The 25,608-nt window shown below is 44.2% G+C and overlaps 1 protein-coding gene across 2 annotated transcripts in view; it reads left to right on the top strand.

Annotated features, from left to right (window-relative positions):
• The window catches only part of LOC126236655 (SET domain-containing protein SmydA-8), a 319,934-nt gene that overhangs the window by 81,480 nt on the left and 212,846 nt on the right, over positions 1-25,608 (top strand). For both annotated transcript variants that reach the window (XM_049946122.1, XM_049946120.1), the window contains exon 2: positions 1,516-1,574. In XM_049946122.1, coding sequence (XP_049802079.1) covers positions 1,516-1,574 — 59 coding nt within the window. The remainder of the gene's footprint in view (positions 1-1,515; positions 1,575-25,608) is intronic.

The raw sequence follows: 25,608 nt of genomic DNA, 5'->3' as shown, positions 1-25,608 counted from the left end.
GTTGGTGGTAGTATTGTGGATACTTCCATAAGCATGGTAGCCTAAGTGTTTGGTGATTCAAGAAACAGCGAATCGAAAATTTTACCGCGTACGTGGAAGGCGAAAGAACACCATCCGCTAAGTCACAACGTAGACGAAAGCGTTTGTTGAACGATGGTGACAGACCGCCATTGAAGAGGAATGTGACGAAAAACAAGTGGACGACAGCAGCAAAAGTCGCTGACGAACTGAAGTCGCCCTCGTGAAGCCTGTCAGCACCATGATAACAGGAAGGAAGCTCCACTACCAAATAACTTCAGGGAGAGGTGGAATTACAAAACCACTCCTCCGTGGTGTAAATGCCGTTAACGGCAAAACGTGGTGCGGAAGCCATAAAACATGGTCTATGGAGCAATGGAAGAATGTGATTTGGTCGGATGAGTCTTGTTTCATACTGTTTCTAACTTCTGGCCAAGTTTAAGTCCCAAGAGGGAAAACGGCTGGTGTTCGGTGATTATTTGGGTAGCCATATCGTGGTATTCGATGGGTCCCGTGGCTACCGTGCAGGGTCGCATTACTGCCATAGATTATGTGACCATTTTGGCTGAATAAGTCTTTACCGTGGTACAATGTTTGCTCCCGAATGGTAATGCTGTGTTCCAAGACGCCAGGGACGCTCTTCACACAGCTCGCCTCGTCCAGGGCTGGTTTTGTCAGAACGAGAATGAACTGTCGCATATCGCCTGGCGATCACGGTCACCAGATTTCCGTGTTATGGAGACTTTGTGGGCAACTTTGCAGAGAAGGATGGACGGCCGCTTAACTTGCCACTATTTTGCGGGAAGAATAGTATAAAATTCTCTTGAAAACCATACAGTTCCTGTATTTATCCATTCCGAGACCACTGGAAAGTGTTTTGAACGCCAATGGTTTTCCTACGCCTTTTAGGCCTGATAATGTGTTACGTTCGTGGAGTTTCCATATTTTTGTCCAACAGGATTACAATACTGTAACGGATGATAGGTGGTAACAACTAAACATTACTTTGAAAATGAGGACTTTGCATCATTATGTTCAACATGTTGGATGAAAGGTTAATTAAACATTAAATTAAAATGTCGTAAGATATCAGGTGTACGTATGACGTTTCTGTCAGTCCATAGTTTCAGTGAAGTATTAGCAAAGGACAAGCAATTACGCTGAGGATATTTCAAGATTTGTTTAACGATGGCTTATGTGATACTATAAAATCAGCTAGAATTTCGCTTCATCCATCTCTACGACAACTTTTTGTCTGATAAGTGTTTCTAGTTCGCGTCATAATAATTTTATTTATTTATTTGTTTATTTTTAAGTTGAACCAATACGTCTGTGGATGATTCTGAGCAATGTTATTTCCATTCCTACCCTCTAATTTTGTGTTAATTTTGAAGGTGTGAGGAATTTGCGCTTCGCATTAATTGCGACGAATCTGTCATTCATTTTGTAATGTCTTTCTAGACTTGACGTCACTGATTCGCTGTTATTTCTTCATAGGGAACGAAACCGTCAGATGGACCGGCGTACGAGGTGCTACGAAACGAGAAGGTTGGGAGGTAAGAGCTAGGTCAATCTGATCCTCCATCAACCACTCTTAAATGGAGAAAGAAGGAAAAAATAAAAAAAACCAAGTATAGTAATACGTTTCCTTGTTCTGCTGATTTCTATCTTTTTTGAAAAAATATTACTATTTTTACATAGCTGATTTGAGTGCCAAGAGCTTTCAAGAAAATTTAGTGTCTCATTATTATTACGTACGTTAATGATATCTATTAATTAGTCAAATTATTTTCAATACTGTGTAATTCTAAATAAGTTACTTAATGATTGAATAATTGTATTTTCGTTGCATTCCATTATCGTTGCTGTATTTTCTTTGTGGTGATATTAATTAATGCTTTCTCAGTACTTTTACTAAATCTACTATTACTCTTGTAAGTATTGTTTCCTCTTTAACGGCTTTGTTATTTGATCTTATACATTACGAAAATGTGAAACCTATCTGTTGCACATAAAAATTAAAATATATCGCCAGCCTCTGTCACTTTTTAGGGAGAATGAAATGGAATGTTCTCGTAGGCTGCCTCGTAAGTAAAACAGTAAAGTAGGCTCACTGGTAAGATGGCAGGAATATGTCTATAAAACACTCATGTGACCTATCCTAGGTTCCAATACCAAACACGACCAACAGGGGATATTCGACGTTCACAAAGTAGGGCGGTACGAATGGTCACACGTTTCATTAAAATCCTTATGGGTTTGTTTGGCGCAAGAGAAGACATCAACAAAGTGTCGAAAAACGTACAAAGGAAGACGCTTAAAGATGACGTCAGTTATCCCGCCATAGCCACTTACAAAATTTCAAGAATATGTATTAAGCGAGGAATGTAGGAAGACACTACAGCTTCTGTATATTGTTCCCTCAGAGACCGCAGAAAACAAAATTAAATTATTTACAGCACGCACAGAGACATTTAAGCAGTAATTCTTCCCGCGTTTCATACGCAACTGGTACGTGGAGAAATTTTAATAACTGGTATAATGGGACGTCCCCCTGCTATGGACTTAATACTAGTTTGCAGGGTAGTGATGTAGACTTAGATGTAGACATAAACACATAGGTACAGATAAAATAGAATTTGTATTTGCTCACGTAATTACTGTTTTGGTGAAGCGTTTCCTTCGTCTGTACCACAGAGCTACCTTGAAGTCCTGCGGTATTTGGCTCGTGCCCGCTGCCAGAATGCACACCTGGTTTAGATCGGAGTTGACACACCGAAGAAGACTCAATAAACAAGAATTCTCTATGGTGCAACTGGTAGGCGAGCGCCAGCGCCCTGAGTTCTGTGGTGTTCGGTTCAGATTCGCTAGTGTTCGCGCGTCTTCCGCTTGTTGTGTCTTTTAGTGAACCGTGAAAGATAGTTCGCCTTCTCTCCGCTTCGGCGCTAGCAGTACTGAGGTTTTTCGGATGCTATCTTGCCTACATTTGTTGTTAATATGAGTTGCGTAAGCTATGGTGTGGTCTGAAGAAAATGTAACCCTGTTGATAGACGAATATAGATATCATAGGTGCTTCTGGGATCCAAGAGGTGCACAGCGAAAATGCAGAAGGAAAAGAAATATGATTGGTAGAAAATTGATGGTGTACTCAAAGAGCCAACTGGGGACGGAGAGAAAAGACGAATTTATTAAATGCTTGCATCATTATAAAGCAAAAGTACAATACATTCCTTGAATATAAGAGCGAAAATGTATCTACGGATATTACGCTGATTAAAATTAAAAATATACGAAAAACCGAATCATTATCGTTGCTTACGTTCATGGTAGCTGTTATTACAAGGGGAGCTTAAAAAGTTTACGTTCGAAGTCCCTACAATCCTTGGTATGCCAATCAGGTGAAACCGCCGTGAACATTAAGGCAATCATCCCACTGACTCACCAGGCTGAAGTCACCCATTTAGTAAAACACCGTGTCCTCTACGTGGAAAAGTTCGTATCTGCCTGCTGCACATCCTCGTCCGACAGGAATCGTCGACCCTTCAGGACCTTTTTTTTAAGTGACCGAAGGTGTCATAATCGCATGGGGAGAGATCCGGGCCATAGGGCGGGTGCTCGAGTGTCTCCCAACTGAGTTGGTAAAACTTCTGCGTTACGACATTTGCGACATGCAACGAACCACTCCCAACGGTGCCGGCCGCGGTGGCCGTGCGGTTCTTTTGCTGCAGTCCGGAACCGCGGGACTGCTACGGTCGCAGGTTCGAATCCTGCCTCGGGCATGGGTGTGTGTGATGTCCTTAGGTTAGTTAGGTTTAAGTAGTTCTAAGTTCTAGGGGACTTATGACCTAAGATGTTGAGTCCCATAGTGCTCAGAGCCATTTGAACCATTTTGAACTCCCAACGGTGGTTTTCGAGAGGCATGCTGCTCCATACAGGTTCTTCATTCTCTGACAGATGTCTACCGGTGTTTGTCCTTCGGCAGACGAGAAAAGAATAACACCAGGATGATCCTGTTTGGACGGATTTGGTAATTACGTCGCCATAGTTCAAGATTCCGCATTTACTGCACGCACTTCGGAAAGACACAAATGCTACACTAATAACTTGCCTATATGTCTGAGCTTATGTACCTGCATCATAGTCGTGCTGCGTTGCATGTACGTTGCAGGAACGCCGTTATGTCTGTGTGAGGCATTACTGATATATTAGAGATTCTTGATCAGAGGTGGTTTATCCGGTATCACAATATCCGCCCTCCAACAGACTATAGCAGATTTTATCAAGTAACTACCACCCTATGTAGCAAGTCGTATGTATATTTCACATTTCATTTAGCATATTTTATTGACATTATCTTTCTTATACGCGCTGGAATAAAATCCTCGAAGTGGTTCGTATGTTTCACTGCAGACATCAGAAATTTCGATATCGGCACCTAGTAGCCACTGAAATGCGAAACAATCACTAAACGTACATGTTTCTAGTTTCTGATAACCGGAGCGTAACTCTCAGCTTTTATATGGGTTATGTTGGTCATTGGTAATTATCGTTATGTTTTCAAATTTCTTCTCAGTAGTAATGAGAAGTCAGCTAAAAGCGTCAAACGGTATATGCGCAAAGTTTAAAAAACACTACTGCCCATTAAAATTGCTGCACCAAGAAGAAATGCAAATGATAAACGGGTATTCATCGGACAAATATATTATACAAGAACTGACATGTGATTGCATTTTCACGCAATTTGGGTGCATAGATCCTGAGACCCCCCATGAACCATGGACCTTGCAGTTGGTGGGGAGGCTTGCGTGCCTCAACGATACAGATAGCCGTACCGTAGGTGCAACCACAACTGAGGGGTATCTGTTGAGAGGCCAGACAAACGTGTGGTTCCTGAAGAGGGGCAGCAGCCTTTTCAGTAGTTGCAGGGGCAACAGTCTGGATGATTGACTGATCTGGCCTTGTAACATTAACCAAAACGGCCTTGCTGATGTGGTACTGCGAACGGCTGAAATCAAGGAGAAACTACAGCCGTAATTTTTCCCGAGGGCATGCAGCTTTACTGTATGGTTAAATGATGATAGCGTCCTCTTGGGTACAATATTCCGGAGGTATAATAGTCCCCATTCGGATCTCCGGGCGGGGACTACTCAAGAGGCCGTCGTTATCAGGGGAAAGAAAACTGGCATTCTACGGATCGGAGCGTGGAATGTCAGATCCCTTAATCGGGCAGGTAGGTTAGAAAATTTAAAAAGGGAAATGGATAGGTTAAAGTTAGATATAGTGGGAATTAGTGAAGTTCGGTGGCAGGAGGAACAAGACTTCTGGTCAGGTGAATACAGGGTTATAAATACAAAATCAAATAGGGGTAATGCAGGTGTAGGTTTAATAATGAATAAAAAAATAGGAGTGAGGGTAAGCTACTACAAACAGCATAGTGAACGTATTATAGTGCCCAACGTAGACACGAAGCCCATGCCAACTACAGTAGTACAAGTTTATATGCCAACTAGCTCTGCAGATGACGAAGAAATTGAAGAAATGTATGATGAAATAAAAGAAATTATTCAGGTAGTGAAGGGAGACGAAAATTTAATAGTCATGGGTGACTGGAATTCGACAGTAGGAAAAGGGAGAGAAGGAAACGTAGTAGGTGAATATGGATTGGAGCTAATAAATGAAAGAGGAAGCCGCCTGGTAGAATTTTGCACAGAGCATAACTTAATCATAGCTAACACGTGGTTCAAGAATCATAAAAGAAGGTTGTATACATGGAAGAATCCTGGAGATACTAAAAGGTATCAGATAGATCATATAATGGTAAGACAGAGATTTAGGAATCAGGTTTTAAATTATAGGACATTTCCAGGGGCAGATGTGGACTCTGACCACAATCTATTGGTTATGAACTGTAGATTAAAACTTAAGAAATTGCACAAAGGTGGGAATTTAAGGAGATGGGACCTGGATAAACTGACTAAACCAGAGGTTGTACAGAGATTCGGGGAGAGCATAAGGGAACAATTGACAGGAATGGGGGAAAGACAGTAGAAGGCGAATGCGTAGCTCTGAGGGATGAAGTAGTGAAGGCAGCAGAGGATCAAGTAGGTAAAAAGACGAGGGCTAGTAGAAATCCTTGGGTAACAGAAGAAATATTGAATTTAATTGATGAAAGGAGAAAATATAAAAATGCAGTAAATGAAGCAGGCAAAAATAAATACAAACGTCTCAAAAATGAGATCGACAGGAAGTGCAAAATGGCTAAGCAGAGATGGCTAGAGGACAAATGTAAGGATGTGGAGGCTTATCTCACTAGGGGTAAGATAGATACAGCCTACAGGAAAATTAAAGAGACCTTTGGAGAAAAGAGAGCCGCTTGTATGAATATCAAGAGCTCAGATGGAAACCCAGTTCTAAGCAAAGAAGGGAAAGCAGAAAGGTGGAAGGAGTATATAGAGGGTCTATACAAGGGCGATGTACTTGAGGACAGTATTATGGAAATGGAAGAGGATGTAGATGAAGATGAAATGGGAGATACGATACTGCGTCAAGAGTTTGACAGAGCACTGAAAGACCTGAGTAGGCCCCCGGAGTAGACAACATTCCATTAGAACTACTGACGGCCTTGGGAGAGCCAGTCCTGACGTAACTCTACCATCTGGTGAGCAAGATGTATGAGACAGGTGAAATGCCCTCAGACTTCAAGAAGAATATAATAATTCCAATACCAAAGAAAGCAGGTGTTGACAGATGTGAAAATTACCGAACTATCAGTTTAATAAATCACAGCTGCAAAATACTAACACGAATTATTTACAGACGAATGGAAAAACTGATAGAAGCCGACCTCGGGGAAGATCAGTTTCTATTTCGTTGAAATGTTGGAACACGTGAGGCAATACTGACCTTACGACTTATCTTAGGAGAAAGATTAAGGAAAGGCAAAGCTACGTTTCTAGCATTTGTAGACTTAGAGAAAACTTTTGACAATGTTGACAGGAATATTCTCTTTCAAATTCTAAAGGTGGCAGGAGTAAAATACAGGGAGCGAAAGGCTATTTACAATTTGTACAGAAACCAGATGGCAGTTATAAGAGTCGAGGGGTATGAAAGGGAAGCAGTGGTTGGGAAGGGAGTGAGACAGGGGTGTAGTCTCTCCCCGATGTTATTCAATCTGTATATTGAGCAAGCAGTAAAGGAAACAAAAGAAAAATTTGGAGGAGGTATTAAAATTCATGGAGAAGAAATAAAAACTTTGAGGTTCGCCGATGACTTTGTAATTCTGTCAGAGACAGCAAAGGACTTGGAAGAGCAGATGAATGGAATGGATAGAGTCTTGAAAGGAGGATATAAGATGAACATCAACAAAAGCAAAACAAATATAATGGAATGTAGTCGAATGAAGTCGGGTGATGCTGAGGGAACTAGATTAGGAAATGAGACACTTAAAGTAGTAAAGGAGTTTTGCTATTTGGGGAGCAAAATAACTGATGATAATGGAAGTAGAGAGGATATAAAACGTAGACTGGCAAAGGCAAGGAAAGCGTTTCTGAGGAAGAGAGATTTGTTAACTTCGAGTATAGATTTGAGTGTCAGGAAGTCGTTTCTGAAAGTATTTGTATGGAGTGTAGCCATGTATGGAAGTGAAACATGGACAATAAATAGTTTGGACAAGGAAAGAATAGAAGCTTTCACATAACTAATGAGGAGGTATTGAATAGGATTGGGGAGAAGAGAAGTTTGGCACAACTTGACTAGAAGAAGGGTCGGTTGGTAGGACATGTCCTGAGGCATCAAGGGATCACAAATTTAGCATTGGAGGGCAGCGTGGAGGGTAAAAATCGTAGAGGGAGACCAAGAGATGAATACACTAAGCAGATTCAGAAGGATGTAGTTTGCAGTGGCTACTGGGAGATGAAGGAGCTTGCACAGGATAGATTAGCATGGAGAGCTGCATCAAACCAGTCTTAAGACTGAAGACCACAACAACAACAACAGATCCTGAGAAATCAGTACCCAGAACAACCACCTCTGGCCGTAACAACGGCCTTGATACGCCTGGGCATTGAGTCAAACAGAGCTTGGATGGCGTGTACAGGCACAGCTGCCCATGCAGCTTCAACACGACACCACAGTTCATCAGGAGTAGTGACTGGCGTATTGTGACGAGCCAGTTGCTCGGCCACCATTAACCAGACGTTTTCAATTGGTGAGAGATCTGGAGAATATGCTGGCCAGAGCAGCAGTCGAACATTTTCTGTATCCAGAAAGGCCCGTACAGGACCTGCAACATGCGGTCGTGCATTATCCTGCTGAAATGTAGGGTCTCGCAAGGATCGAATAAAGGGTAGAGCCACGGGTCGTAACACATCTGAAATGTAACGTCCACTGTTCAAAGTGGACAAGAGGTGACCGAGACGTGTAACCAACGGCACCCCATACAATCACGCCGGGTGATACGCCAGTATAGCGATGACGAATACACGCTTCCAATGTGCGTTCACCGCGATGTCGCCAAACATGGATGCGACCATCATGATGCTGTAAACAGAACCTTGATTCATCCGAAAAAATGACGTTTTGCCATTCGTGCACCCAGGTTCGTCGTTGAGTACACGATCGCAGGCGCTCCTGTCTGTGATGAAGCGTCAAGGGTAACCGCAGCCGTGGTCTCCGAGCTGTTAGTCCATGCTGCTGCAAAAGTCGTCGAACTGTTCGTGCAGATGGTTGTTGTCTTGGAAACGTCCCCATCTGTTGACTCGGGACCGAGACGTGGCTGCACGATCCGTTACAGCCATGCGGATAAGATGCCTGTCATCTCGACTGCTAGTGATACGAGGCCGTGGGATCCAGCACGGCGTTCCGTATTACCCTCCTGAACCCACCGATTCCACATTCTGCTAATAGTCATTGAATCTCGACCAACGCGAGCAGCAATGTCGCGATACGATAAACCGCAATCGCGATAGGCTACAATCCGACCTTTATCAAAGTCGGAAACGTGATGGTATGCATTTCTCCTCCTTACACGAGGCATCACAGCAACGCTTCACCAGGCAACGCAGGTCAACTGATGTTTGTGTATGAGCAATCGGTTGGAAACTTTCCTCATGTCAGCACGTTGTAGGTGTCGGCACCGACGCTAACCTTGTCTGAATGCTCTGAAAAGCTAATCATTTGCATATCACAGCATCTTCTTCCTGACGGTTAAATTTCGCGTCTGTAGCACGTCATCTTCGTGGTGTAGCAATTTTAACGGCCAGTAGTGTATTACTAAGGGAAACTGTAGCTGCTGTTCGGCGTTAAGAGCACATACTCCACGCATTTCACGTTTAAGTACAAATTCAACCCCCTAAATTCTTGTTTTCTTAAGCCAGTTTGCTTACAGTGCACTGTAAAACAATCCCATCTGAATATAAAAGTTTTTCATCGCTGCTCTAGCTATAAAGTGTTGTATCCTGTGTGCTGCTTATTAGCGCCAGGAAACAGTAACGCAGCGTTCATAGGCTATGTTCGTTATCTCGTGCTCCCTTCCATTCTCTCTAGTGTAAACGATTGTTCACAGATACAAGTGAATGGTAGTGAACACTGGCGAATTGTTTTCGAATGTCCATTCGCATCCATTCGCTCGTGTTTAAACCAGGCTTTAGCGGCGTACGGCGCGTGAGACAAATTACACGAGGTATTTCTCTGGTGATTTAATCGAAAATGTTTATTGGCAGACCCGGATTAATTCATTTAATTGCCACAGTATCCAATCAGTCTAAATCAGCCTCGCTTTGACCAGTGAGACAGAGCTAAGCTTCTCACTACTCTTAAGTCAATAATTAGAAGCCCTGTAGCAATCCGATCACTTTCAGAAATATACCGAAATCTGACCACTGGATTGGAATATTGAAAGCGATAGTGTTCATACAATGTAACTGTCTCCCGGCAATTTCCGCCGATAATCTGCTAAATAACTAAACAGAGATAGAGTTCAACGTAACACGGAAAGAGTCACACAAAAAGACAAGACTCAGATATAAATTATTGGTTGAATTAACCCACTCCTTATCCGTCTCGTTCACTAAACACCGCCGTGCAGCTGACTACTTGGCTTCTCAAACCAATCTGAGGTCTCTGTCCACCCAAACTGGGCAATATTGACGAGCTGCGGCCTCCCACCAGACACCTGCAATACAGAGGCTCAATCTCCCAGAATAATAACACCGGCTAAAACTGCCCCGCACAAATGCGGGGGCGCCCCAGTAAAACTACAGACTTATCGCAGAAGCCACAATTGTAGCAGGACCTACGGGGCATGAACCCAAGCTCCTGCCCAAGCCTAAATGAAGCCAAAATTGAATCACAGACTTACGTCACACTAGATCTCCAGCCTCAATGGGAGGTAGCACTTTGAATCCACCACACACATAATTTTAAAAAATGAAAAAAATGAGCCCATTCGGCGTCTGCACACTCACTGAACGGCAGCACTCACCGGACTGTTCAACCGAAAACCCACGCCCGCGCACGGAAACGCACTTTCAGAACCTCGCACAGAAAGAAATAATTGGGCTGATCAGAATGGATCCCCTTCACCGTAATTTTGAAGTACTCTACGAAATCACCACCTGCACCCAGGACGGCACACGACTGCCACACCCCACGGAAGCTTCAAGGCGTTCTACGAAGTGACTTAAGTTTTAAGCCTTCCAGCCAATCGAAATCAGGAGCAGAAAGAAGACATTTTCACTGGACATGTTTTGCTCCTGCTCATAGCGCTTCTGTATCGTGCTGCTCCATCCAGAACTTCCTAGAAGTTTCTCTGCAACAGGTGATGGGAAACACCCGTTGTCATGGGACATTGTTCAGCCTTGAAATGAGCCTAGTCGCCTCTGACTACCACCGATTTTAGAGAGTTAGGGAAAGACCGGCTTTTGTCCAGGCTGAACAAAACCCCCTTCCCCGAGATTCCGCAAAAATGTCCCAATAGTAAACACAAGAATACTGACGTGGTCATAAAATGTTACACTTGTATTGATTAAAAGAACGGACTTTGTTCGTGTTCCGTAAGGAATTATCAAACGACGACTAACTGTCGCTTAGTGAAAGGTGAAAGTTTTTTCGTAGTCATACACTTTGCTGTCTAAGGTCCAAAGTCTCGTCGATTGATGTAGACAACCAAGTCTGTATTTTAAACGACCTGCTGCGCCAGTGACTCAGAGTGCAGGGCAGTTTATGCATAAGGTTGTATTCGAAACCCAGTTACGGTCACAGTGTGTGAGGACCGTTTTTAGAGTGTTCTGTAACTTTCGTTGGTGTTTCTGTTCTCTCTCAGCGAGCACTTCTTTCTTCGCCTGCTTACACTTACTTTTTGTATTCAAATTATCGTCTCATTGCATTTTATAACAATGATACTGTTAACTATTGCCAAGTCGTAAAAAAACTACAATAAACGAACAAGAAGACGTAAGGCATTATGAGCTCGCAGTGAAAAGCTATTCAGTTTCTGTCTTGTGAAGCCATCGTAAAACTGCACCATCGCCCAGTAATGAGGTTATAACGCACCAGTTATCGAAAAAATATTCAATGAAGCATGTTTCAGAACTATATTATCCAATTATTTTCTATGTAACAAGGAAACAAAGAGCATTACTTCGCATTATTGCACATACCGCTGCGAGCTTTGCTACATTCTTCGTGCAGTAGCGCTAAGTGTCGGTGACCGGCGCGCTGTGAGTCGTCAATTCAACCCCACCACCTGCGAATGTTTGTTATTTAGTATTTATCATTTCCGGAAGGTTCTAGAAACTTATTATGTTTATAACGTTCGCATACTCTGGCATATACATGTTTCTGTAAACAGCACCAGTCTTCATCCAGCCGTTCAGTTCTATTCTGTCTGTAGGTTGATGATCATAATAAACGCTCTTTCAGTGCTAAGTGTTGGACTTCACTGACGGATCTGCTTGCAGATTTGGACTTGATTGCAGTTACGACGTGATGTTGTTTAGTGGAGACACAGGGTACTTTAAAGCATCAACATCGCCATGACTCCAATTAGGCAACAAAAAAGCCGTCACGTACACGAACAAGAGCCGGAAGACAAGCAGAATGTTGTTTCAGAGGTCCATATATTTAGGAGACCAATGGATTCCAAGCCAGCAGTAACTCAACAACACATCAGGAAGCCATAAGTGTTTGCCGGAGACATTCGTCAGGATTCGGCGAAAAGGCTGAAAGGATTGGACTGAGTCGCTATATACAACTGTCTGATCACATTATGTATTTGGTGAATGTGCACTTTTACTTGGACAGCGCAACCCAGCAGTGTTTCGAGTACAGCGAAGAGAATCTCGGAATAGCTGGCACACATTCCGGGCCCAAATGATGAAAACGTTTGGTGACAATATACACCAAGTCAACTTATCAGAAGAATAATTGACGAATAGTGACCAGAGTCATGGGGGAACGACAAAGTCATACATATGGAGTGTTTTGGCACTATGCCGCATTGTGAATATGAATATGAAAAAAACTGACGAAAGTTAACATTTAATGAAAAGAGTCGCAGCAAACTTGTATCACACTCTTCTGATAGTAGATGTCGCAACAACACGAGAATTGATCAGGTGGTGCGAGCGCATCAAAGTAATGCAACTGAAAAAAGTCAGATGAAAGAGTTTTGACCCACTCCCGAATGCCTTCACTGTGAGCACCGTGACCTGGCCACCAATCTTAGCCACCAAACGAACGCCCCATGAACTATGGACTCGAGCGACTCGGGATTATCTTGGAACCGTCAAGCGATAACGCAGCATCCGTCCAAAGCAGGTGCAACCAATTCTTTCGCCAAATATAACGCCACACAGAAGAACAGATATTTGGAGGACGGAAGATAAACGCTTGTCCGTTCTGTGGACACGCTAGGCATTTGTACCCTACTCAGAGAAAGAACACGAGTGTTCGACGGCTATTACGCCTCAAGAAGTCAACTGTCACAACAGCCTGTTTGCACCAGTCAACTGCAGGCAACTACAATCGACCTGTGCCACGAAGCTCATCGCGGTACCCTGGACGTGGTTGCTCCCCAACACGCCATAGCCGTTCTCCGAGGCCGTACAGACGTTCCAACTGTTCGCCTAGCCGCATTCAGAAAAACTAAGCCAGGTGACTATCAGCAGAGGTGAGACCACCACAAATGAAAGTCCTCCATGGACGATAGTTCCTAATACGTCAGCAGATCTCATCGACGTCATGATTGTCGGCTATCCCCTCCAGGCGCTAGTCGACTGAGGGGCTTCTTTTTCTGTAATGTCACATGCTTATTGTAGACAGCTAAAGTAGCGCAAATGCGAAAACGATTGAGCTGAAGTTCGCAAATGGGAAATTCGTTCAGCCGACTGAACTGTATACTGCAAGAATAACTATCAACGACAACAAATTTGTCTTTTTAACAGAATGTAGCGATGATGTTATTCTCGGGTGGGACTTCATGCACGCAACGCAGGCCGTCATACACTGTGCAAGATCAGAGCTCCAGACTGACGAAGTTATTTCAACAAGTACACATAACTAAGATTGCTCTGGCCGGTCGTTTGCCCTTGAAGACGCTGTCATCAATGAGACCAGTTCTAGTCGTGAATGTAGAAGCTCAGTTAAACCGTGAAGATTTGGCCGATTGCGAATAGCTACTCGGGCTCACAAAAGAAATCTACACGTCGTCGACGCTCATAAGTATAGTAGAAGATCAAGGAGAACATTGGATCAATAACAGCACCCGCATCTCATCCCTAAAAGAATGTGGGTAGGAACAGCCGAACCACTCCAGGATGGGCAGCTCAGTATCTTCAACGAAGAATCATGCTGTGTTACCACTACAGACGACACAGTGGAGGAGGCTGCTATCGAACTGCCAATAGAGTCTAGTCTGACCTAGGAACAACGACGGGCCCAATTTTCGGATGCTTTAAAATCCAGAGTGGAGGAAAGACAGACCAAGCGGCCCATGGTGAAACGCTGTATGGACAACAACAGTGTTTCTCTGCCTCGTGATGACTGGGTGTTGTGTGCTGTCCTTAGGTTAGTTAGGTTTAAGTAGTTCTAAGTTCTTGGGGACTGATGACCATAGATGTTAAGTCCCATAGTGCTCAGAGCCATTTGAACCATTTGAACAACAACAGTGTGGGAATTGTGAGTTCGACTCGATGCAAAGCATTTTTTGTTATTTATGTTCTATATCTGTTCACCACAAGAATAAACCTGATGTAAACATTGCATTATGTGTTCTTGCGCGTTTGCTGGAACCTCATTGGATTTCCGTTTCACGTGGGACTGCAGCCAAGCCGTCTCGAGTACTCTCAGATACGATAATAAGGGTACGTTACTTGCACACCGACTTAGCGATAACACGGGACAACAGCTTTACCGGCGCATTTAACTTGGACAGCACTGGCCGGTCAGCTGGTACAGCTAGCCTGCAGTGGCGTGGCCAGCTGCAGTTCACACGTGAAAAGAGACGAGCAGAGGAGCAATCCGCTGCGAATGTCATTTAATTTTTAAGAAGAATAAAATAATACACTGCAAATCGCCCACAATACGCTCCTTAGGCGACTAGACGAAAACCGCAACACGTTATCGTTTTTAGCTAAGGAGCGGTTCTGGCGCTGCAGTCCGGAGCCGCGGGCCGGGCATGGGTGTGTGTGATGTCCTTAGGTTAGTTAGGTTTAAGTAGTTCTAAGTTCTAGGGGACTTATGACCTAAGATGTTGAGTCCCATAGCGCTCAGAGCCATTTTTTAGCTAAGGTACTACTTTAATTAAAAACAAGAAGGATGAAAATTCCTGACTTAACCACAGAGTAAATTTCTGCATAAGCTGTGTGTAACGTAAGAGAGTATTGAAGGATTTCACCGTATAGTTAAATATTGAAGCCACTGAAGGCATTACTTACAGTCAGTCGTCTGGTAATCTCTTAGCTCCTTCCTTATCCGAAACAGAGAAATACCTTTCAGTTCTGGAAGTGTCACCTGCTACGTTGTTAACGAGCCTATCAACAACAGAATCCACAAAGCCAACCAGGCCCAGCATTTTCTCTTCTTCTTTTATGAAGACCGTTCTATATCCCGCCAGTGTTCGGCAGTGACGTGTGAAAAAGCAGTTACAATACGTCTGACAGCTTAACAGACTTGTTACTTCTCGGGGCAGATCGCGCAGCTTGGCTACACATCAGTTATGTTGGGTTCGTATTGTAATGGTACAGTAGCAAATGTAAAAATGCGGCGTTTCCACGATGTGTTCAATGCTGTGAAAATGATTGTTTTTCATGTTTCTACGATACGTATCTACCCCTGTGGTAAAAAAACGAAGGACATAGTTCAAATAAAGAGAATTTGGTTTTTCATTTTTGCTTTAAAAATTAAATTGTTATGTTTTCTTAATTTCAACAACTTTTGTGAACAGTCTTTCATAAAACATCGATAATTAAGAATTCTTATTGGAAATGGAAACAGGAATTTCGCGTCCAATATGTAATTAGAAACAAGAAGTCGTGCATTAATCATAAAAAATGGTGATGAGTTTTATAATCGCGAGATGTAGGTATTTCAAATAGAACAAGAAAAAGGAAATGTAACCGTAGATTTCTGAACCAGAGCACGAGCAACCGCATTTGTTTCACCATCCGTCATGCTACCGACTGCACTACACTTCCAATGCACGGTTAAGAATTTCATCATGTATAACACTGAGAATACTTCAAAGCCGATTATCTTCGTAAATTGATGAAAAACATAAAAGAACAGCCTATTTCTCGGCACTTTTTAACCGTGTTCCACGTGCGTGTTTTATTACGGAACAGAAAGTAGACTCAGCCATTTTCATACTGCGCATTATCAGCACGACAATAAGAGCACAACGCTGCAGAGGCTGTGACTGTACACGATTTTTGAAATAAAGACTATACGTAGCTAAAGCGTGATTAAAAAACGTTGATGGCTGTTAATACATTTGAATATCTTAAAGTTTTATTTAACGTAACGTAGTAATAAGATATCTAAAACATAAGTAGGACATACTTCCAAGAGAGTAACAACACCACTGCAAGCGTGCTACGGCTTCTGACGAATCATTGCGTTTGTGTTCGTCTGCATCAGGTTTATTGTTATGCTGAATGGATTATAGTCTCGGCGACAAATATCGCCATCATCAGTGGGCTCTTTAAATCTAAAACATGCAGAAAATAACATAGTTATACAAGCACTGTAACACATTATTACATTTCTACTGTTCGTTTTTTGAATATAGTTTTATGTGGGTACTGTCATACTACCTTATTTATTGTACGTTATAGCATGTTTTTTAGAATTGTTGTCACTGCTTTTTCTGTTGCGGTTTTTTTCGTCATACATCATATCATCTGCAACTCTGTGAGCGGCTGTTAGTAAATAAATACTAAAACGTGATCTTTCGTATGTCAGTGTTATACAACTGGGATTGCGGTAGTGTTATGGATACAGTTTTGGTGTGTACTAGGCTGTTACACACCTAAACAGTATCCACAACACTACCGCAATTCCGATTGTAAAACGCTGCCATACGCAAGTTCACGTTTTAGTATTTATTTACTAACAGCCGCTGACACAGTTGCAGATGGCATGATGTACGCCGAGAAAAAAGGCAACAGAAAAAGCACAGAAAATATGCCGAAAACAGTTCTTAAAAGCATGCTATAACGTACAATAAATAAGGTAGTATGAAAGCATCCACAGAAAACTATATTCAAAAAGCAAACAGTACAAATGTAATAATATGTTACAGTGCTTGTATAACTATGCTATATTGCGATATTTATCGCTGAACCCTGTTTTTTTTACATCGAGCCGGACTCACAATTCCCATATTTTTGTTTTTGTGTGCAAAAAGGGACCAAATGGAAGAGTTCCAAGATAAAGTCACTGTATCAACAATTTGGATCATCCACCAATTAGCCAGCTCTCATAAGATGTCGCTGGCTGAATGACGTATAATTCCGGAAGAAGTAGACAAGATGCTGCAAGACGATATTATCGAATCTGCAGAGAGTCTTTGATCCTCTCGTGTGGTCATCAAAAATGGCTCTGAGCACTATGGGACTAAACATCTATGGTCATCAGTCCCCTAGAACTTAGAACTACTTAAACCTAACTAACCTAAGGACATCACACAACACCCAGCCATCACGAGGCAGAGAAAATCCCTGACCCCGCCGGGAATCGAACCCGGGAACCCGAGCGTGGGAAGCGAGAACGCTACCGCACGACCACGAGATGCGGGCGTGTGGTCATCGTGAAGTAGGATGGAACACGTAATTTCTGCGTCGAAAATCGAAGACTGAAGAAGATCTCGAAAAAAATATGTCTACTCACTGCTGCGCATTGATGAGGCTGTAGACTGTTTGACTGGAGAAAAGTATTTCTGAACTGCAGACAGGGTACTGGCAAATCGAGGCTGACTACGCTGACTGGGAAAATATTTCTTTCATAACACTTCATGGCCTCTATGAGTTTAAAGTTAAGTCGTCTGGACTATATAACACTCCAGCCACCTTTGAGCCCATGATGGACAACCCGCTCCGGCACCTTAAATGACCGTTGCTACAATGATGACATCGTCGTCCCTTTAAAGACATTTAAAGAACATATTAGCCGCCTACGTGACTGTTGTAGTGTGTTCAGACTGTAGGCCTCTATCTCAATCCGAAAGAGTGCCTCTTCGTCGCCAAAGCAATGCAAATCATGGGGCACTTTGTTATCCGCTGTGGTGTCCGTCCCGACCCAAACAAAATAAGAACAATACCCGATTTTCCGCCTACACGGCACATTTGTGATGTGACACGTTTGCTCGGATTTTGCTCGTACTGTCTGTGATTCATAGAGCACTTCCGTAAAAAGGCACGTCCCTTGCAAAAACTAATCCAGAGAGACGCTAAAACTTCCTGGAATGAGGTGCAAGAAAAATATTTACTTGTCCTTAAGGAGTCGCGGATAACTCCAGGTCCAGAATTGTGTGACGAGCATGTTGAGACAGAACGTCACACAGACGTTAGTGGTTAGGGAATAGGACAGTTATACTAAAAATTTAGGAAGCGGCCGAAAAGATGATAGCTTATGCTTCCAGAGTACTTTCCAAGTCCGTGATGAAATACTGTACAACCGAGAAAGAGTCCCTTGCAGTTGTTTGGGCCATCAATAAGCCGCGGCCGCATTTACACACATCAAAAAAAGTTTTGCATCACCCTGGTTCTCAGAACTCCTGAAGACAGACGTTGACTATGGATATTGTATCACAGACACAGTCCCTTTGACTGTTCAGAGATTTGACTAAACCCGCCCACAGATGTAAACAACCATGCATGAGCAGCGCCTATTAGACGAAAGGAGGTCCGACAGCCGATCAGTTCCAGTCATTCCACCAGGAAGAAGGTGCACGGCTCGTGTTGTCTGTATTTCAACCACGCCTAGACGGCCGGCCGAAGTGGCCGTGCGGTTAAAGGCGCTGCAGTCTGGAACCGCAAGACCGCTACGGTCGCAGGTTCGAATCCTGCCTCGGGCATGGATGTTTGTGATGTCCTTAGGTTAGTTAGGTTTAACTAGTTCTAAGTTCTAGGGGACTAATAACCTCAGCAGTTGAGTCCCATAGTGCTCAGAGCCATTTGAACCATTTGAACCACGCCTAGACGGTCAATGCCGCGGTTCGATAGCGTCCGCATTGTTACTTTGTGCCAGGAAGGGCCCTCAACAAGGAAAATGTCCAGGCGTCTCGGAGTGAACCAAAGCGATGTTGTTCGGACATGGAGGAGATACAGAGAGACAGGAACTGTCGATGACATGCCTCACTCAGGCCGCCGAAGGGCTACTGCTGCAGTGGATGACAGCAACCTTCGGATTATGGCTCGGAGGAACCCTGAAACGCCACCAAGTTGAATAATGCTTTTCGTGCACCCACAGGACGTCGTGTTACGACTCAAACTTTGCGAAATAGGCTGCATGATGCGCAACTTCACTCCCGACGTCCATCTTTGCACCCACGACACCATGCAGCGCGATACAGATGGGCCTAACAACATGCTGAATGGACCGCTCAGGATTGGCATCACGTTCTCTTCACCGATAAGTGTCACCTATGCCTTCAACCAGACAATCGTCGGAGACGTGTTTGGGGGCAACCCGGTCAGGCTGAACGCCTTAGACACAGTCCAGCAAATACAGCAAGGTGGAGGTTCCCCGCTTTTTTGGGGTGGCAGTATGTGGGGCCGATGTACGCCTCCGACCGATAGTGCAACCATATCGGCAGCATATTGGCGAGGCATTCGTCTTCATGGACGAAAATTCGCGCCCCCATCGTGAACATCTTGTGAATGACTTTCTTCTGGGTAACGACATTGCTCGACTAGAGTGGCTAGCATGTTCTCCACACATGATCCCTATCGAACATGCCTGGGATTGATTGAAAAGGGCTCTTTATGGACGACATGACCCACCTACCACTCTGAGCGATCTACGCCGAATCACCGTTGAGGAGTGGGACAATCTGGACCAACATTGTCTTGATGAAGTTGTGGATAGTATGCCATGACGAATACAGGCATACATCAATGCAAGAGGACGTGCTGCTAGGTATTAGAGGTACCGGTGTGTACAGCAATCTGGACCACCAACTCTGAAGGTCCCGCTGTATGGTGGTACTACACGCAATGTGTGGTTTTCATAAGCAATGAAAAGGGCGTACATGATGTTTATGTTGATCTCTACTCCAATTTTCTGTGCAGGTTCCGGAACTCTCGGAACTGAGGTGATGCAGAACTTCTTTTGATGTGTGTATTTGGCAAACCATTCACTATTGTGACGGACAACCTTATTTATGTTGGCTGGTTAGCCTGAATGGTCGGTCGGGTCGATGCTGAGGTGGGCACTGAGTACGACGTCCCAGCGGTGTACAGAAACGGACGCAAGCACAAAGACGCCGACTGCCTATCAAGGAATCCTGGGGAACACGGCAACGTGGACGAAATCTTGGTCACTGCTGCATTTAATGGCACTGCTGCCGAATAGAGGGAATATCCAGAATTGCTAAAAACCGTGGAATCATTGAAGAATGAGGAGACAAGCTAAGGAAAATTCCATTTATAAACGGAACATAGTATAAGAGGAAATATGATCCAGTGGAGCTGAAGTAGTTGTTTGTCGCCCTATCTCAGCTACACCCAGCTAGCTTCAAGTTTTCAACGATGCTGCAGCATCTGGTCACCTAGGATTCCTGATGGTTCTAGACAGAATATAACGTAGGGTATCACTGTCCAGGCCTCTATCGATCCGTTATAGATTGCATCTGGTACAAGTTCCACCTGCAGCAGCACCGTTGTGGAGGTTCTCAAAGTCGACAGACGGGAATCGATAGATAATGGTTTGCAATGACTGCTTCACTTGTTACGCTGCCCCGGAGGCTGTACCAACTGCTGAAGCTCTACAACTGCGAGGTTCTACATCTACATTTATACTCCGCAAGCCACCCAACGGTGTGTGGCGGAGGGCACTTTACGTGCCACTGTCATTACCTCCCTTTTCTGTTCCAGTCGCGTATGGTTCGCGGGAAGAACGACTGTCTGAAAGCCTCCGTGCGCGGGCTCTCTAATTTTACATTCGTGATCTCCTCGGGAGGTATAAGTAGGGGGAAGCAATACATTCGATACCTCATCCAGAAACGCACCCTCTCGAAACCTGGACAGCAAGCTACACCGCGATGCAAAGCGTCTCTCTTGCAGAGTCTGCCACTTGAGTTTGTTAAACATCTCCGTAACGCTATCACGGTTACCAAATAACCCTGTGACGAAACGCGCCGCTCTTCTTTGGATCTTCTCTATCTCCTCCGTCAACCCGATCTGGTACGGATCCCACACTGATGAGCAATACTCAAGTATAGGTCGAACGAGTGTTTTGTAAGCCATCTCCTTTGTTGATGGACTACATTTTCTAAGTACTCTCCCAATGAATCTCAAGCTGATACCCGCCTTACCAACAATTAACTTTATGTGATCATTCCACTTCAAATCGTTCCGCACGCATACTCCCAGATATTTTACAGAAGTAACTGCTACCAGTGTTTGTTCCGCTATCATATAATCATACAGTAAAGGATCCTTCTTTCTATGTATTCGCAATACATTACATTTATCTATGTTAAGGGTCAGTTGCCATTTCCTGCACCAAGGCCTATCCGCTGCAGATCTTCCTGCATTTCGCTACAATTTTCTAATGCTGCAACTTCTCTGTATACTACAGCATCATCCGCGAAAAGCCGCATGGAACTTCCGACACTATCTACTAGATCATTTATATACGAGTATATTGTGAAAAGCAATGGTCCCATAACACTCCCCTGTGGCACGCCAGAGGTTACCTTAACGTCTGTAGACGTCTCTCACATGCTGTGTTCTGTTTGCTAAAAACTCTTCGATCCAGTCACACAGCTGGTTTGATATTCCGTAGGCTCTTACTTTGTTTATCAGGCGATAGTGCGGAACTGTATCGAACGCCTTCCGGAAGTCAAGGAAAATGGCGTCTACCTGGTAGCCGGTATCTAATATTTTCTGGGTCTCTTGAACAAATATAGCGAGTTGGGTCCCACACGATCGCTGTTTCCGGAATCCATGTTGATTCCTACAGAGTAGATTCTGGGTTTCCAAAAACGACATGGTACGCGAGCAAAAAACATGTTCTAAAATTCTACAACAGATCGACGTCAGAGATATAGGTCTATAGTTTTGCGCATCTGCTCGTCGACCCTTTTTGAAGACTGGGACTACCTGTGCTCTTTTCCAATCATTTGGAACCTTCCGTTCCTCTAGAGACTTGCGGTACACGGCTGTTAGAAGGGGGGCAAGTTCTTTCGCGTTTCCTTGTAGAAGAAATCATTTTGAAGCACAGGCACAGCGCGGTGATGACGTGTGATCATGGAAAAGTCTTCCCGTTCGAGACTACTACACTATGTGATCAAAAGTATCCGGACACCTGGCTGAAAATGACTTACAAGTTTGTGACGCCTTCCATCGGTAATGCTGGAATTCAGTATGGTGTTGGGCCACCCTTAGCCTTGATGATAGCTTCCACTCTCGCAGGCATACGTTCAATCATGTGCTGGAAGGTTTCTTGGGGAATGGCAGCCCATTCTTCACGGGGTGCTGCACTGAGGAGAGCTCGATGTCAGTCGGTGAGGCCTGGCACGAAGTCGGCGTTCCAAAACATCCCAAAGGTGTTCTGCAGGATTCAGGTGAGGACTCTGTGCAGGCCAGTCCGTTACAGGGATGTTATTGTCGTGTAACCACTCCACCACAGGCCGTGCGTTATGAACAGGTGCTCGATCGTGTTGAAAGATGCAGTCGCCGTCACCGAATTGCTCTTCAACAGTGGAAAGCAAGAAGGTACTTAAAACACCTATGTAGTAGGTCTGTGCTGTGATAGTGCCACGCAAAACAACAATGGTTGCAAGACCCCTCCACAAAAAACACGACCACGCCATATCACCACCGCCTCCGAATTTTAGTGTTGGCACTACACACGCTGGCAGATGATTTTCACTGGGCATTCGCCACACCCACCCTCTGCCATCGGATCGCCTCATTGTGTACTGTGATTCGTCACTCCACACAACGTTTTTCCACTGTTCAGTCGTCCAATGTTTACGCTCCTTACACTAAACGAGGCGTCGTTTGGCATTTACCGGCGTGATGTGTGGCTTATGTGTAGCCGCTCGACCATGAAATCCAACTTTTCTCAAATGGTTCAAAAGGCTCTAAGCGCTATGGGACTTTGACGTCATCAGTCCCCTAGACATAGAACTACTTAAACCTAACGTACCTAAGGAGATCAGACACATCCATGCCCGAGGCAGGATCCGAACCTGCGACCGTAGCAGCCAAGTTTTCTCGCCTCCCGCCTAACTGTCATAGTACTTGCAGTGAATCCTGATGCAGTTTGGAATTCCTGTGTGATGGTCTGGATAGATATCTGCCTATTCCACGAGCCTCTTCAACTGTCGGCGGTCTCCATCAGTCAACAGACGAGGTCGGCCTGTACACTTTTGTGCTGTGCTTGTTCCTTCACGTATCCACTTCACTATCACATCGGAAACAGTAGGCCTAGGGATGTTTAGAAGTGTGGAAATCTCGCGTACAGACGTATGACACAAGTGACACCCAATGACCTGACCACGTTCAAAGTCCGTGAGTTCCGCGGAGCGCTCCATTCTGATCTCTCACGATGTCTAATGACTACTGAGGTCGCTGATATGGAGTACCTGGCAGTAGATGGCAGCACAATGCACCTAATATGAAAATCGTATGTTTTTGGGGTTGTCCGGATACTTTTGATCGTATAGTGAATCAGAGGTAATTTCAAGTTGTGACATCAGCCACAGGATGACAACAACTGTCTCACAGAACGCTGTAGTAAGAGTTTGGCAAAGTTACTATCGGCGTTGTTGATGTCAAATAGAGAAATTGAGATACAGTACTGCCGGGCGTGACATTCGCCTACAACACAGCGAAACAAAACACCATACGGCTCACACCGTTCTTTCTGCTCCACAGTCGTGACCCCAAGACGACAATGGATACATTGTTTTCGTTTCAACAGGACGATGCACACGATAACTATGTGAAAAACCTCATCATCAGGATCGAAGATGCAAGACAACTGAATCACATACGGATCCTAGGAGCCCAGGAGCAGGGCCGACAGCGCTATAATACCGGCGAGATTCAACGCGGAAGAACTGGTATGCCGAAAGTGGGACTATCGAAAAAGTTGCTACAGTGCTTTCCTGGACTGTATCGTATCCTTCGAGGTTTGTCGGGCGTCACGTACGAGATGGAGGATTATCATCCTTCATCAACTAGACAAAAGCGCACAAACTTCATCCATGTCATCCATATGAAGCCCTTATACAGTCCTGAGACGCAGATCGATGGTGGGGGTTCCTCATTCAAGGAAACTGAAGACCCGCTCGATGCTCGCAAAGCTTTGACGGGTAGAACTACTTTCGATGCTCATCATAGTGAAGAGCAGGTGATAACGCGACCTGAAAGCGAATGTTCGCCAGCGCTGCCACACGGAAGACCCACGACAAGTTCTAAGTCCCAGGTTTCCTCCATATTTCTACCTCTAGCCTACTGTTCTTGCCCTTGATCTCAGATCAAGATAATTTAAAATTCTCTGTTGCTCATGTTCTACTGTAAATACATATTATGCATCTTTTGGAGATCATTCGCCAGTTTATTAATTTCGTGCTCGCATCGTTGAAACATTATGTCATCGACATTTCTTCTGTACATAAGTAATTAATCAGTGTACTGAGCATTCTTCTTTAAAAATCAGTTTCGAACGCGTTCAAAAACGTTTCCACTATCTGCTCTGCTAATGCACAACTCATTGATAAAACGTTTTCTTGTACGTACAAGTTGCTATTTAAAATAAAGTAATTGAATGATAAAACCAATTTTAACGGTCCTGTAAATTCGTTTGTTTCCGCCTTAGATATTTTTTCATGCTCACGCAAGTTGTTTTTTATAATGTCTATAATTTCCTCGACCGGCACAACCAGTGCTTATGTTCCATGCGCGTAGCTCCAGCTATAGTTCCGCGCCCTAAGTCTGTTAATCGCCGTCGTGTGGGCACAGTCACATGGGACACCTCTCCACATGAATCACCTCAGTATTGTCCTACCACCAGCTCTATATCTGCATATCGCTATCCCATGATTTTTGCCACTTCAGTGTTTATCCCCTGCCCGATGGGCTGCTCCGTATGCGGTCCGTGCCGGAGAGCGCGCGATAACGTCTATGGCTGTGGCTGGCGATTGGTCCTGGTGCGTATCTCGATGGGTTCTCTAACGACGCTGTCCCAGTATTCAGGAGTTTGTGCTAAGATCTTGATGCATCCGTATTACATCACCGACCGCCGATTTGTTAGGATACATTAGTCGAGTGTGCCGCTGGTGTTCTCAGCAACGATCTTTGATGGCGTGCGTTGGTTGTCCAATATATGTCTTCCCATACTGACACGAAGTCTAGTATACTTTCCGCAAATAGGAATGCTCCAGTTTTATTGGGTGGGCAGAAGGTAGTTTTTACTCTAGGTGGATTTTTCCTGATAGCGCTCCAGTGTACCGTATAAAAGCTCTGGCTGCCTCTTACTCCGCAACTTCGTCCGTCTTCACAAGTTCACAGGTTGTACTGTAGTCGCAAGTCGTAGAGCGCTCCGGATCTCAAATCTCGAGTAACTGTTTTTATGGAACACCGCTCTGGGGTATTCCGAGTCCTGTCTTGACTGTCTTGATTTGAGATGGTGCACGTCCTATGTACTGGCAATATAGCGCCAGTAGTAACACTGGATTAAAACTGAAGAAACTGCAAAAAGGTGGGAATTTAAGCAGATGGGACCTGGATAAACTGAAAGAACCAGAGATTGTACGTTTCAGGGAGAGTATAAGGGAACAATTGACACGAATGGGGGAAAGAAATACAGAAGAAGAAGAATGGGTAGCTTTGAGGGATGAAATAGTGAAGGCAGCAAAGG

This window comes from Schistocerca nitens, chromosome 2 (genome assembly GCF_023898315.1).
Source record: "Schistocerca nitens isolate TAMUIC-IGC-003100 chromosome 2, iqSchNite1.1, whole genome shotgun sequence".
NCBI classification, from domain to species: domain Eukaryota; kingdom Metazoa; phylum Arthropoda; class Insecta; order Orthoptera; family Acrididae; genus Schistocerca; species Schistocerca nitens.
Note: the sequence above shows the minus strand (reverse complement) of the source record. Positions and strands in the feature narration are given on the sequence as shown.